Source organism: Oryzias melastigma, linkage group LG10 (genome assembly GCF_002922805.2).
Source record: "Oryzias melastigma strain HK-1 linkage group LG10, ASM292280v2, whole genome shotgun sequence".
Lineage (NCBI taxonomy): Eukaryota > Metazoa > Chordata > Actinopteri > Beloniformes > Adrianichthyidae > Oryzias > Oryzias melastigma.
Window position 1 is genome coordinate 23,307,531 of NC_050521.1, and position 12,003 is coordinate 23,319,533.

At 37.8% G+C, this 12,003-nt stretch overlaps 1 protein-coding gene and 1 long non-coding RNA gene across 5 annotated transcripts; one reads left to right on the forward strand and one right to left on the reverse strand.

Moving 5' to 3' along the window:
• The first annotated feature begins 6 nt into the window (after positions 1-6).
• Positions 7-5,521, forward strand: LOC118599212. The gene is made up of 2 exons (XR_004948512.1): positions 7-2,564; positions 3,169-5,521. It is a non-coding gene; the product is annotated as an uncharacterized LOC118599212 (long non-coding RNA).
• On the reverse strand, positions 1,400-10,963 carry rab33a (RAB33A, member RAS oncogene family). 4 transcript variants are annotated; one of them, XM_024282995.2, is made up of 6 exons: positions 10,344-10,942; positions 9,337-9,405; positions 7,981-8,491; positions 4,880-5,020; positions 3,636-3,716; positions 1,432-3,554 (listed from the first exon to the last, which is right to left on the reverse strand). In XM_024282995.2, exons 3-6 carry the CDS (start codon positions 8,353-8,355, stop codon positions 3,330-3,332), a joined length of 822 nt encoding a protein of 273 aa, XP_024138763.1. In that variant the 5' UTR covers positions 8,356-8,491; positions 9,337-9,405; positions 10,344-10,942; the 3' UTR covers positions 1,432-3,329. The 4 variants fall into 4 exon arrangements, with proteins under 4 accessions (XP_036069712.1, XP_036069711.1, XP_036069713.1 ...); XM_036213819.1 differs by having other exon boundaries at positions 1,400-3,716; positions 10,752-10,963; XM_036213818.1 differs by having other exon boundaries at positions 1,400-3,716; positions 10,344-10,963.
• Positions 10,964-12,003: the final 1,040 nt, after the last annotated feature.

Genomic DNA, 12,003 nt, shown 5'->3' on the forward strand with positions numbered 1-12,003 from the left:
TTTTCCCAGTAGCCCATGCCAAAAATAAATAAATAAATCTGATTTTGTTTGTTTCAGTGACTTAAATTTCAATTTGGGGATTTATCATGAATTATTTTCCTGCATCAGCATTTTTTTTAAAACCTCCGAATAGTTGGTCCAATCCGGTTTTGACTGTTTGACTCTAATAAGTAGACATGCTTTCATTAGTTGTCACAACACTGACAGAAGTTATGCAGAATTCAGATTAACAACAGAAATTCTGAGCAATATTTGTGCTACATACTGAAAAGAGTAATTATTTGCATGTTTATATTTGTTTTGCAATTAGCTTTAGCATGTTTTTTCATTATGGCTTGCATGTTATGCTGCGTTCACACTCAATGCGATTTGCACGTTGCTTTTGCATTGTTTGTGAAATTTGCCGTCCAAAGTTTTGTTAAAAACTTGAAGCTCCTGGCCTGTGTTGGAGAAGCTACTGTCAATACTGTTATAATGTATTACAATGAGAAAGTAAACACAGCATTGCTGTAACCTCTAAGTTACCATATGGGATACAGCCTTCTACTCAGAATGCTGTTTTCATATTTATGATATAGTCTTTTATTTCGACTCTTCTTTTGTCTTTTCTAAGAAGTAGTTTTCCGGCATTTTAAACATAGGTCTCACAACTTTGTGTTTATTATTCAGATTAAAATTTCCCTCATTTTTCATATTTAAGCCAACCATTATCACTGCAGAAGTTCAGATAGCACTACTATTATGTTAAATTTTGCTGTCTTTGCATTAATGTTTTTTAGCTTCACTTCTTATTTTGCATCAAGAAACAATAGCAGTAACAACAATTTGTAAAATTAACTTCATACTATTGCATAACACTATTTCAGCAAATGGGTGTTAAGATGGTAACAAATTAGCATCTAAAAATTAAGCTGTATTGTTGTTCTCATCTTCTTGAAATTTTCTGTTGCGGTTTATTTAATTTGTTTGACGTCATTTGTAAAGATTTTAGATATGGCTGCATGAAGTCCCTTGTAACTGCAGAAATATTTTTATGTTTGCGAATGTGAAGATAGCTTTTTTTATGAGAGTTGTAAAAAGTGATGTCTATGTATATTTTGTATATGTGATGATATAAAGTTGATGACATGAAGATATCAAAACTAGGACATTTAATTAATATCTAAATACGCACAAGCTTCCCAATGTCAAGCTTTTGAATTCAAAACCGGCTCAAGTCCCCAGCCGGCTTCTTCTTGATAATATGGAAGAACCCAATCGTAACAAAAATAACAATAATTTCCACAAAATGGGAAAAAAGTTGATAAAACACAGGGAGAAGATCTACAGATTTGTCAGTCTCTGTGACTTTTTGGTGTTTGGACTAAAGCTTACATAGAAAAAAGACAAGACAACTGGGTTGATGAGGAGAGTAAATTGTGAAGCCACACAAAAAAGTACAATTTTTACTTTTATGCATTAGGGCAAATTTTAAGTCATCAGGTCTTTAACAAACTGGTCAACTTCATATAAACAACCCTTGAAGTGTTACAGAAATTCAGCAAAAGCTGGAATAATATTTAAAAACATTTTGATGAACAAACAAACCAAACTTCAAAGTCTAAAAAAGAACAGAGAAAAAAAGCCACATGTTTTCCTAAGTTTTGAACAAAGTCAGCGAAACTTAGAAATAAACTTTTGTTCAAACCACAATCTAGAAAACATGTATTTGAACAGTGATACTGAAGCTCCAAAAACAGACGGCAAGAAATACAGCTCAAACAGCTTGAGGCAAAACATCCAACACTTGTGACTTTAAAGTCTTTTGTTACAAATCCAACTTTAAGGAAACTCATCTTGAAAATCAGTCAATTAGCTTTTTTAGAAGACAGCTTAGAATAAGCATTCTGGCACAAACAAGTAAAGACTGAAGCGTGATGGTGAAAAAAGGGCTTCACTGCTGCTCAATCATTCTCTCTGCAAAATAACAAGCCCTTTCCATACTAGACCATGTTTACAAATAAGAACGTTTTCATAATTCTTGCTTTGTCAAATTCATTCTTGATTATTTGTATGTGATTTGTAGTCTGTGTGCATTCAAATTGTTGTGATCTGTGCCAGAGTTCACTTGCAGGTACACTTGGTAAAACCTCAGTTAGCCCCGACTTGAGTTCGTATGAGCTCTCACACAGAAGAAATTGAACCGTCCAAGGTACAAACTTTGGTGCAGACCAAATGCAGCAATGTGAAAGTGCCTTCAGAGGTCAAGACAAAGTTGTATTGGTGTTATTACTGCAAAAGCTGGTTGAAAAATCAATTCCTACAGTTTAAGTCCTTGTTAAATAGCCATTATTGGTATGTTGTTTGTTTATCTGCTGTTTTATTTATCAGACGATGTGTTGTATGACATGATCTAGAAAACATCAGAATTGACGATCAGTGCACTGTTGTTTGGACATATTTGTATTTTGTCCCAAAAGTTAAAATGATTATTCTGCTCTTGCACACAATGATGTGTCTGCTACAGGAAATGATATAGAAGAGCCTTTGCTGTCCCTTCTTTGTGGAGGAGTGCATTTCTCAGGGTAAGACGATCTCACATCTTCTGAATCAATAGGTGACATGCAGCTAGACAGCCAATAAATGGTGAGCTTTTCCAGATCTTTTTACATAGGTCCATTAGGCTCACCTGCAGTTTTTGGCTCACCATTTGATCCATTTTAAGTTTTTCTGAGATGCTCATCCTACCTTTGTACTTTAGACAAGAGCTCATAGTGAGTTTAGCCATCGGTCTCTCTAAGGCAATAAGTTAAGCAGATGCCAGGTACATTTAATGGCTTATCCTTTTTTTTTAATAACCCACTCAACGAGTCTGCACAACCAGCAAATTAAATGCTAAAAAAAAAGTCACACCTCATTCCTCAGTGATTCATGAGAACTATGAAGGAGGCAGCTTTTTGGATTATAAGGCAGTAGATAAAGGTTGGGAAATCCTGCTTTCATTTCAATTAACCATTGTATTTGTTGAGAACAATAAGGAAGAGCCAGAACTAATTCATATCTGCAACAAACATCAAAGCTGGCCTGGTTTTCAGAAAACTTCTTGCATGTTTGCTTAAAACCTGCCTGTGCAGACAAAGATCATTACTGATTTATCTCACATCTGAACTCCTTTTCCTTCATTTGTAGGCTCAAGAACCTTTTTGAAGCAATGTTTCCTCTTCCTGAAAAAGCTCAACCATCTTTTTCTTGTCTTTTACATTAGCCTTAAAAACAGATCGTCATACCATCTCTACGACTCTCTTATTAACCCATTTCTTGTAAATGGTTCCTGGTTCTGCCAAGTCTCCTCAACAGGGGCAGCTACTCTTTGTTTCAGTCTCTTGAGAAAGACGTACTCTTCCTTCCTCCCGCTCCACGTCTCTGTATAGGAGGGATTTTTGAGCTTTCAGACGACATGCCAAAGACATGAAGATGGAATCAACATTCTGGCTCTCCTTGGGGTCCTTTGCCGATGTCTCAAACAGCAGCATGTTGTGGGCATCAGCAAACTTAAGCGCTGTGTTGGAGGGGACCTGGGGAGACATCCGGAGACGGACATGAACAAGGACTGATGGATAAAGTCTAAAACCAGGACAAAATCTGTGCATGCACACCTGTATTTGATCCACAAGGTCGCATTTGTTTCCCACCAAGACCCGAGGAACCGACGCAGACACTCGATGGCCGTTACATTCCTGAAGTTGGGAAAACAAGATATGAATGGCAAATTTATACACTTTGAGAACAAAGTTGTTGAAGAGCACCAAAGAAACTGGGACTCCTTAAAAAAAGTTCAAAGTTCATAAATTATGAAGGGACTTGTTCAATAATGGATTCATAGGCAAATTTAGAAAGTAAGCTGTTGCTGGACAAAGAAAACATGAGATGTGTTTTCTATTTGTGAAAAATGTCTGTGGATGACCAATGAGAATGTATTAAATTATTAATCCATCACAGATTTTGACCCCAAAATGAAATGAATTTCTATAAAATACTTAATTCTAAAGAACTTGGAAAAACCTTTGTAATTATAGTCTCATACTGAAGTAGCTCTTTGTCATCATAATTGTATATCTTGTCATTTTGAGAGCTAAATGATCAGTAATGCGACACTGTTAAGTTTAACAAAACAAGGAAGGCACAGAATTGTCATGTTAGTCAAAATGGTGGCATATGAGCTTTTGTATTATTGCGTTAACTGTGAAAACACTTTCAAGCCCCACTCCAACCGTATTTTTTCTATATAAATGAATTCCCAGTGGTATTTCAGTTATGATTATGTAGTTTTTCTGCAAAAATAAAAAAATCCTGTGTTGTTTCTCTAGGAAATTTTCTCCAGAGCAACAGGAGCTCATTTGAAATTCGCCTCTTGAGTTTTTGGCAGGACTGTTGGTAGGGAAGTTAGCCTCTACTAATTTCCCTTCAACCCTTTCCTCACACTCTCTCCTGTTAGCTTATAGCACCTCACAATCCCAAGCTAACAAGTATAGAGCAATATCGGAGCTACCCAGCCATACAGTTCTGAGCCAGATGGCAGCTCAGGGGAGGAAAACAAAGATCTGTTTGTCTGCAAGTGGATGCTTAAGAGTTGTAGCGGAGCAGGGAGGCTTTAGCCTGCCCATGGCATTTGTTGCATCGCAAACCCAAGCTTTTTCGAATTGCAGGTTTTCATCTGGTCCTGATCCAACACAAATTAAATAAAGAAATACTCAGAAATGCAGTTTTGATCTTAAATTCTTTGATATATATCCTCCATCACGAGAAAAATGCTACAAGAACATGTTAAAAACACAATTTTCACTGGAGTGGATCTTTAAGTGCTTTAACAATGTGCTTAAGTCTTGAACAAAATTCAAACCTCAATCCATGTCTGCAGGTTACGATAGGAAGCCATGTTGGTGACATCATACACAAAGACCACTGCATGCACGTTTCTGTAGTAGTGCTCCACCATGGACTTCCGGAAACGTTCCTGGCCTGCCGTGTCCCACACTTGTACCTGTAGAAACATGATGGTGGTGCAAATTTATTTTTGTAGCCAGTAAGCCAAACAGCAAAAACAGAGGCACAAAAACAGCAGTTTTAATATTTAACTTTTTACATCATTTTTCACATCTAACACTAACCCTTTTTTAGATCACTTGTTTATGTCATCTATAATGATTATTTTGTAAATGTATATTTGTGAAATCTGCCTATCAAATATGATATTTTACTTTGTTTCTTCTGGGTTTAATCTGTGGGGTGTTGTTTTTATTTTATTGTTTTAAATGTTCATAAATTTGAAAGTCTTTATTTTCTAAATGAATTTTGAAATAAGATGTTATAAAAAAAGGTCATCATTAGGGTTGGAAAGAGTCCACGGCATTAATCTGAAAATATGTTTCACCAAAAATTGCAAAATTTGTAGCGAAGTGTTGAAGATGTTTTCAAAATATGTTAATCACAGGAGTGTTGCCCAGTTGGCATAATCTTCCATAAATTCAATGTTGCACTTTTTTGCTGATGACACCCATCTTTGTCTTTTCTTCTCTGTGCTTCTCTCCCACACACCTTTTTATTTTTGTTCTTCTTAGTACTAAATCCACTCCAGAAAATTCTCAAATAATATTGACTCTTCCTCTCTCCTTCCCCTTAGAGTCTGGGTGTCTTTCTAAGCAACACCCTGTCATCCCAGCTCCATATTAACCACTCAGTTGGCATATTTCTATGTAAGATCAATCACCTTTACCCTTTTCTCAGCCTCAACACCTCTGCCTTCACCCATGTCGCTTTTCAATTGAACTCTCTCCCAAAAACTCCAGTCTGTCCAGAATTCTGTTGTCTATGTCTATCAAAACTCTCTCATTCTATTATATCACCTACATCCTAAAAATAACTCCACTAGCTTTTGTGAATTTTAAAATACAATTCAGAATCCCCTAGACATTTCAAGGTCAATCTTTTCCTATAAATACATTTCAATTTTCTCCATGTTTTTTTGCCTCTTCCTGCTCCCTCAGATCCTTCGATATCTTCTCTTTGTGCTTTCTGTGGGCTAAAATCTCTCTTATCTCACATCTAAAACATTGATTTCCCTCCAGTCTGCAAACCAACACTTACAATTTATCGCTTAAAACTTATCACTTAAAGCTTATCCTAATCAATGCACCTGGGACTCATTCATGCTGCTGCATCTTATGTTGTTTGAATGCTTTGTGTGTACTGTGTCTTTTGGATGTCAGTAAAGGCTGAGCAAACTTCCTTAACACTGTTTATCCTCCACTTAGTGTTAAAGCAAAGCAAACCAATGTGTGACATTTGTCAAGATATATTTTTAAACAGAATCCACTGGAGTGTTCTGCTCTTAAAGCATCTTAACAAGAAGCTGCCAAAATGAAAGTCTTTTGCTGTTGATGTTTGACTTACAGTTCTGTTATTACATCTTCAGCAGCTCTTATGAAAGCTTTGGGCTCTTTCAGATCAACCCAGAATTCGTCACACACTCCACCATCCAAAACTCTCCACATCTTAGATCTTGCTATCATGTAAGACCAGAATTGCTTGTATGTTAGGTTAAAAGTGTTTGACAAAAATCAGTGTCAAATGCAAATTGACATTCTTCTTTAATAACGTACAGCATTTGAAATCTCAGAAGCTGAATAAAAATCATAATTTGGCTTCATTGAAAAAAATTATTAGTTTTGCTCCACTTAATTATTTCATTTCACAAAGTGTCCCCAGTGTAGTCTTTTAATCATGATTAAAATTATGATTAAAAACCTATTTTATTTTCTAAAACATAGTTTCCTCAGAGTGGCATTAGTTCCTCAGAAATTCATCTCTGAGTTGCCTGGAGTCAAAGTAAGCCTTTCTTCATTTCCCATCATCCCTTTGTTTGCACTCTCCTGCTAGTTTACAGCCTTTCACAACCCACAGCATTAGCGGTTCAACAAAAATGGCGTGAAATATTGGAGCTAACTTAGAGTTTTGAGTTAAACAAGGACATACATGGATCTATGCCTCTGCAAGTGGATGCATCGGCATGGAGTGGAGCTTGTGACCTGCCGACTGTAGTTTGTACGTATTAACTACTATGTTTTCCGACAGCATTTTCTGTCTGCTCCTAATTAACAACATTTTGAATAAAGAAATACTCAGAAATGCATTTTTAAGCTTAATTTTCTTATGCATGTTCTCCATCATGACATGTTAGAAACACCAAAAATGCATTTTTTTAATTTGAGAGACTCTCCAAAAATGTGTGAGTAAAACAGTATTTTTACCCTCTCATTTATCCATGAAAAGTGTTTACTTCATCTGTCAGAATGGTTTGTTTTGCTCATTGCGTTATCTATCACTGTTAGGCAAAGTCAATACAGGAGCTGCTGAGTTTGCAGGAAATTGGCTCTTGGAATTCATTTCAGAGATATAGGCTATATATTGATATTCTTTTTTTCAATTCCAGATAAAATACAGGGTTGTTTCAGGAAGGGCATCTTACGTAAAACTCTAGGCAAAACCAGTGTGGAGATCAGTGAAAAGCGGATTTGCTGTGGCAACCCCTGACAGGATATGCCGAAAGATGAAAAACATTCTTGAATTATTTATAGAGTATTGCCTATTTGTAAGATTGTTTTTTTTTTTTTTCTTTTATAGAATTTTAGTGCAGATTTTAAAATCTTATAGAGAACCAAGTCTTGCATGAGTGATTTTTAAGTATTCTTGACTATTTTTATTGTTTGTTTTTAATCAATATCAAAATCATTTTTTGTTTCTATAGTTTGATGAATTTATTTTTATTGACTTTATTAACAGTGTTAGTCCTGCTGCTTTGTTCTGCTGCAGACAAAGCCTCACAGCATCACAGAACCTGCAGGTGTTTGATCTGCGCCATGAGGAGCAGTGATGAGGATGAAGATGAGGAGGAGGAGAGAGGAAACCCCCTCTGAACATCCACCCCCTCCTGGCTGAATTTACCTTAATGGTTTCTCCTTCAATCTCCACCGCCTTCTCCCTGAAATCCACCCCGATGGTGGCTTCCGTTTTGTCGGGGAAGCTCCCGCCGGTGAAGCGGAAGGTGAGGCACGTCTTCCCCACGTTCGAGTCCCCGATGACGATGATCTTGAAGATCCGCGTCTGGATGCTCGTCTCCAGGGACGAGGTGCTCAGATCCACGGAGGACGTGAAGCTCGGGGCGGCGTCGTTGGCGCTGCCGGCCCGGCTCCTGCTGGCTCTGGGGAAATCCATGCTGGAGGTCAGGATGGTGACATTGTCTCTCCGCGCCGCTCCCCTCCCGACTCCTGCGCCGCTGCCCGGAGCTCGGCCCTCCTCCTCCGGGGAATCGTTCGTCATTGTGTCCGAGGAGGAGATGCGCAGGTCGGGGTGAGCAGGAGAAGGAGCGGATGGATGATGAGGGATGGGAGGGGGAAGGAGGAGGAGACCGGAGGCGCAACAATACCGAGGATGCTGCGTTTCAGTGGAGGGAATCCTTAAAGAAGCAAGACCAGAGGAGACGCGTCAGCTCCTTTACGCACTCAGATATCAGAGAAACAAACACAAATGGTGTCTCAGCATCCTCCCTCCATTCAGACTTAACTAACTATTTAACTAATTAACTTTTGTTTAGATTTTGGACTTGTCAAATTGACTTAATTGATCAAATTGATAGTAAAAGACTTAATCTACTGCCAAGGTGGATTATCATGAGAGTGACATTATCTGGTTGCATTTACATGTATAGATTAAAAAATAGGTAAATTGTGCAACCTTCAACGGTAAAAGAGTAAATTGGTCCAGGTTCTTACTGAAGCTCAGTGAAAGCTGCAAAGTCTTACCTCAAAGTTGGAAAAATTCACTGTATGTTTTTGATGTAATTTAGCAATTGATTTATAAAATATAGATTTGAAATGTTCTCTAAAATTGAGAATTTCTACATATAACATATTTAACTTTCACTTTTGACAGCAACAAGTTCACGTTTCTTTCCCGGTGGTCTTTTAATTAGGATTTTGTGTTTTAAAGGCACAATAAACAAACTTGTGTCATTGAGGACATAGTTTCTGCAGAGCAGCAGTAGTTTATTGGAAATTTACCCCTGAGTATGGGCATGACTTTTGGTGCGTAGCAACCCTGCCCCCTTTCCCCTCCCCTTTGCTGAGAGTTCTCTGTTTACACTCTCTCCCGCCAACTAACAGCCCTTCCTTTCACCAACCTAACATTACCGGTGCAACAAAAATGGCTAGCCATATAGGATCAGAACTCTTTGGTAGAAACGGTACTGGCCATTTTTGGAGGGGAAGAATGCTGACTTTCACCCTAGAAAACCATATTCACCATGAAGCATGAGGGTGGAAACATCATGCTTTGGGGCTGCTTTTCTTCAAAGGAGACAGGACGACTGATCTGTGTGAAGGAAAGTATGAATGAGGACATGTATGGTGAAAATTTGTACAAAAGCCTTCCATCAGTGAGAGCATTGAGGATGAAACGTATCTGGATCTTCTGCACAACAATGATCCCAAAAATCACCTGGACAACAAAGGAGTGAATAAACATAGGCATTTTTAAGGTTTTAGAGTGGACTAGTCAGTTTAAAGTCTGTGTTACCCAGCAGCAGCCCCAAAACTTCAGAGCTCTTGAGAAGATCTGCATGGAGGAATGGACCAAAATAGCAGCTACAATGTGTGTAAATCTGCTGAAGACCAACAGAAAACCTTTGACCTTTGATTGTATTGAGGTCAACTTCAGTTATATTTTCTACACATTTATTCAAATAAATTCTTTAAAAGTCCATCAATGTGATTTCTTGAATTCTCATTTTACTGTCTCACATTTAAAGTTTATCTATGACAATTAAACTATTCTTTTAAGTGGAACAACTTGCAGAATCTGCGACTAACAAACACGTTTTGTTCCTCTGTATGATAGGTTTGGATTCACATTATCAGATAGTTTCTGTTTTAGTGGTTCCTTGTTTGGCAGGTCTGGCATTGATCATGTGTTTAAGCAAAAAACAGGATTACATTTTAAATTTTTGTTGTAAAGGTGGATCCTTGATGCACAACTAAGTTATTAATTTGTAATTAATATAGCATCAGGAGTAATTCTGAGATTTGTTTGTTTTTTACATTCCCATTCCCTAAAACTTAGTTGGCAGATTTCTTATGTTTACATTTTTCATAAAAACACATCTATTCTTTAAGATGGAATGTGACTCAAAAACGAATCCTCACATGATTCAGTCACAGGATTTTCTCACATTCCACAAACCTACAGAAATTCTTGACGAGATTAAAGAAAAAACAAAGACTTTTAGAAAGTGACCAATATCAGAGCCTTACCTTAAGTTGTACTGAGTGCATCATACATTATCTTGTGAAATTTATAAAGCTTTTGGTCTGCACTGATTTTCCTGAAGAGTCGGTTTTCTTCTTTTTCCGGGCAGATATGTAAAGATGCAGTATCAGAACCCGTTCCCCTGTCAGTCTGGAAGAGTTTGTCCCGAGGAGATCGTCAAGTCATGAGGACGACAGCAGCTGGAAAAACCGGACTGAGTGGCTTCACAACTTTTAGGTAATCTTATTAAGAGCTCAGTGAAAATGGTTTTGAAGAGAGATGAAAGACTGAAATACCATGAAAGTGCACCTAACACAGTCAAAAATCCCCTCAGAGTATCCAGATTCTTGGAGCTAAAACAGCCAAATGTTGCGTGGTCGTGTCAGAATGTACCATTTTCCTCTTTAGCTCACCTTTTTAAATAATTCTTCCCATATAGCTGGACCGTCTCACTGTCATTTTCACAAACATCTGCTGTCCCTGCCCGTTGGCTTTACTCTGAAAACCAGACAGCTCGTTTCTCTTCTCTGGTTTGTCTTGTTTATTACACAGCCATGCCTATCATTGCACCAAACAAACCCCTCACACACAGAACTTATCTTCCATGCAGACATGCACGCTTTTTCAGAGCCTTGCATAATCGTTTTTTCATACAGATACACAACAAACACACACTTACACACTGAACAGTCCCAGAGCCTTTATCTGACAAAGCTCCCTTCATCCTCATTGAAAGGCCTGCTTGTCTGGGGGAGATGCTCTGTGGGATCGTCCACTGAACACGAACCAACAGTGAAATATAGAATTCATTGCATTCAAGTCAACACACTTTGAATTGTGGTTATTTATACAACACAACTCTTTTATTACCAGCTTTTATTACCAAAAAACTCTCCCTCTGCTGTTCTGCACATGCTGGTTGATTCACAACCTCATAACCAACCCAACACTGCTCAGACATTTTTCTTTTTTCGCGTTAGTGGGTTTTAGTACCTAAATTATTATCTCGGTTGTGCACTTTGGTAGCGAAGTTTACGGCTCAACAAATAAGGTGGATTAAAAGTTTGTTGACCAAGGACATAGATTTAAGTTTTTGAAATTTTCTAAGCTGTGCTGCTTCCATGCATTGACTGTATATGAGAAATGGACTGAGCGATCCCTGCGTTCCCAAATGAAGTACCTGCAGCATCCAAGAGGCCAAAATCCCGTAGACTTCTATTGAGAAATAAACTGCTATTACTATTTATCAAAATAGCCATTATTGGTCGGATACTTTTTTTTTACATGTTGGCTGACCAGTTGAATGCAAGGTTGAAAAAACACAATGAACAGTTAGAGGATATGTTTTTGTAGAGCTAAGAAATAAGCTTGATGGTGAAGGGATCTTGTCATTTTGAGTTTGATTGCCTATATTCTAAAAAAAGACAATCTTAGCATCTTTGAGGACATCTTTAGGTCTTTAGTTTTGTAGAAACAGTTGGTGGAATGCGTTTTTTTCCTCCGAGATAACCGTGTCTCAAAGCACAATACAAGATTAGCATGATTTGTTGAGTTTTGTGTGGAAGAGCTTTATTGGGCCACACACAGCTCTGACCTTAAACCCGATAAGTACTAGTGAGATTAACTGGAGTAAAGATTTAAACTCAGGACTCCTCACCAAACACC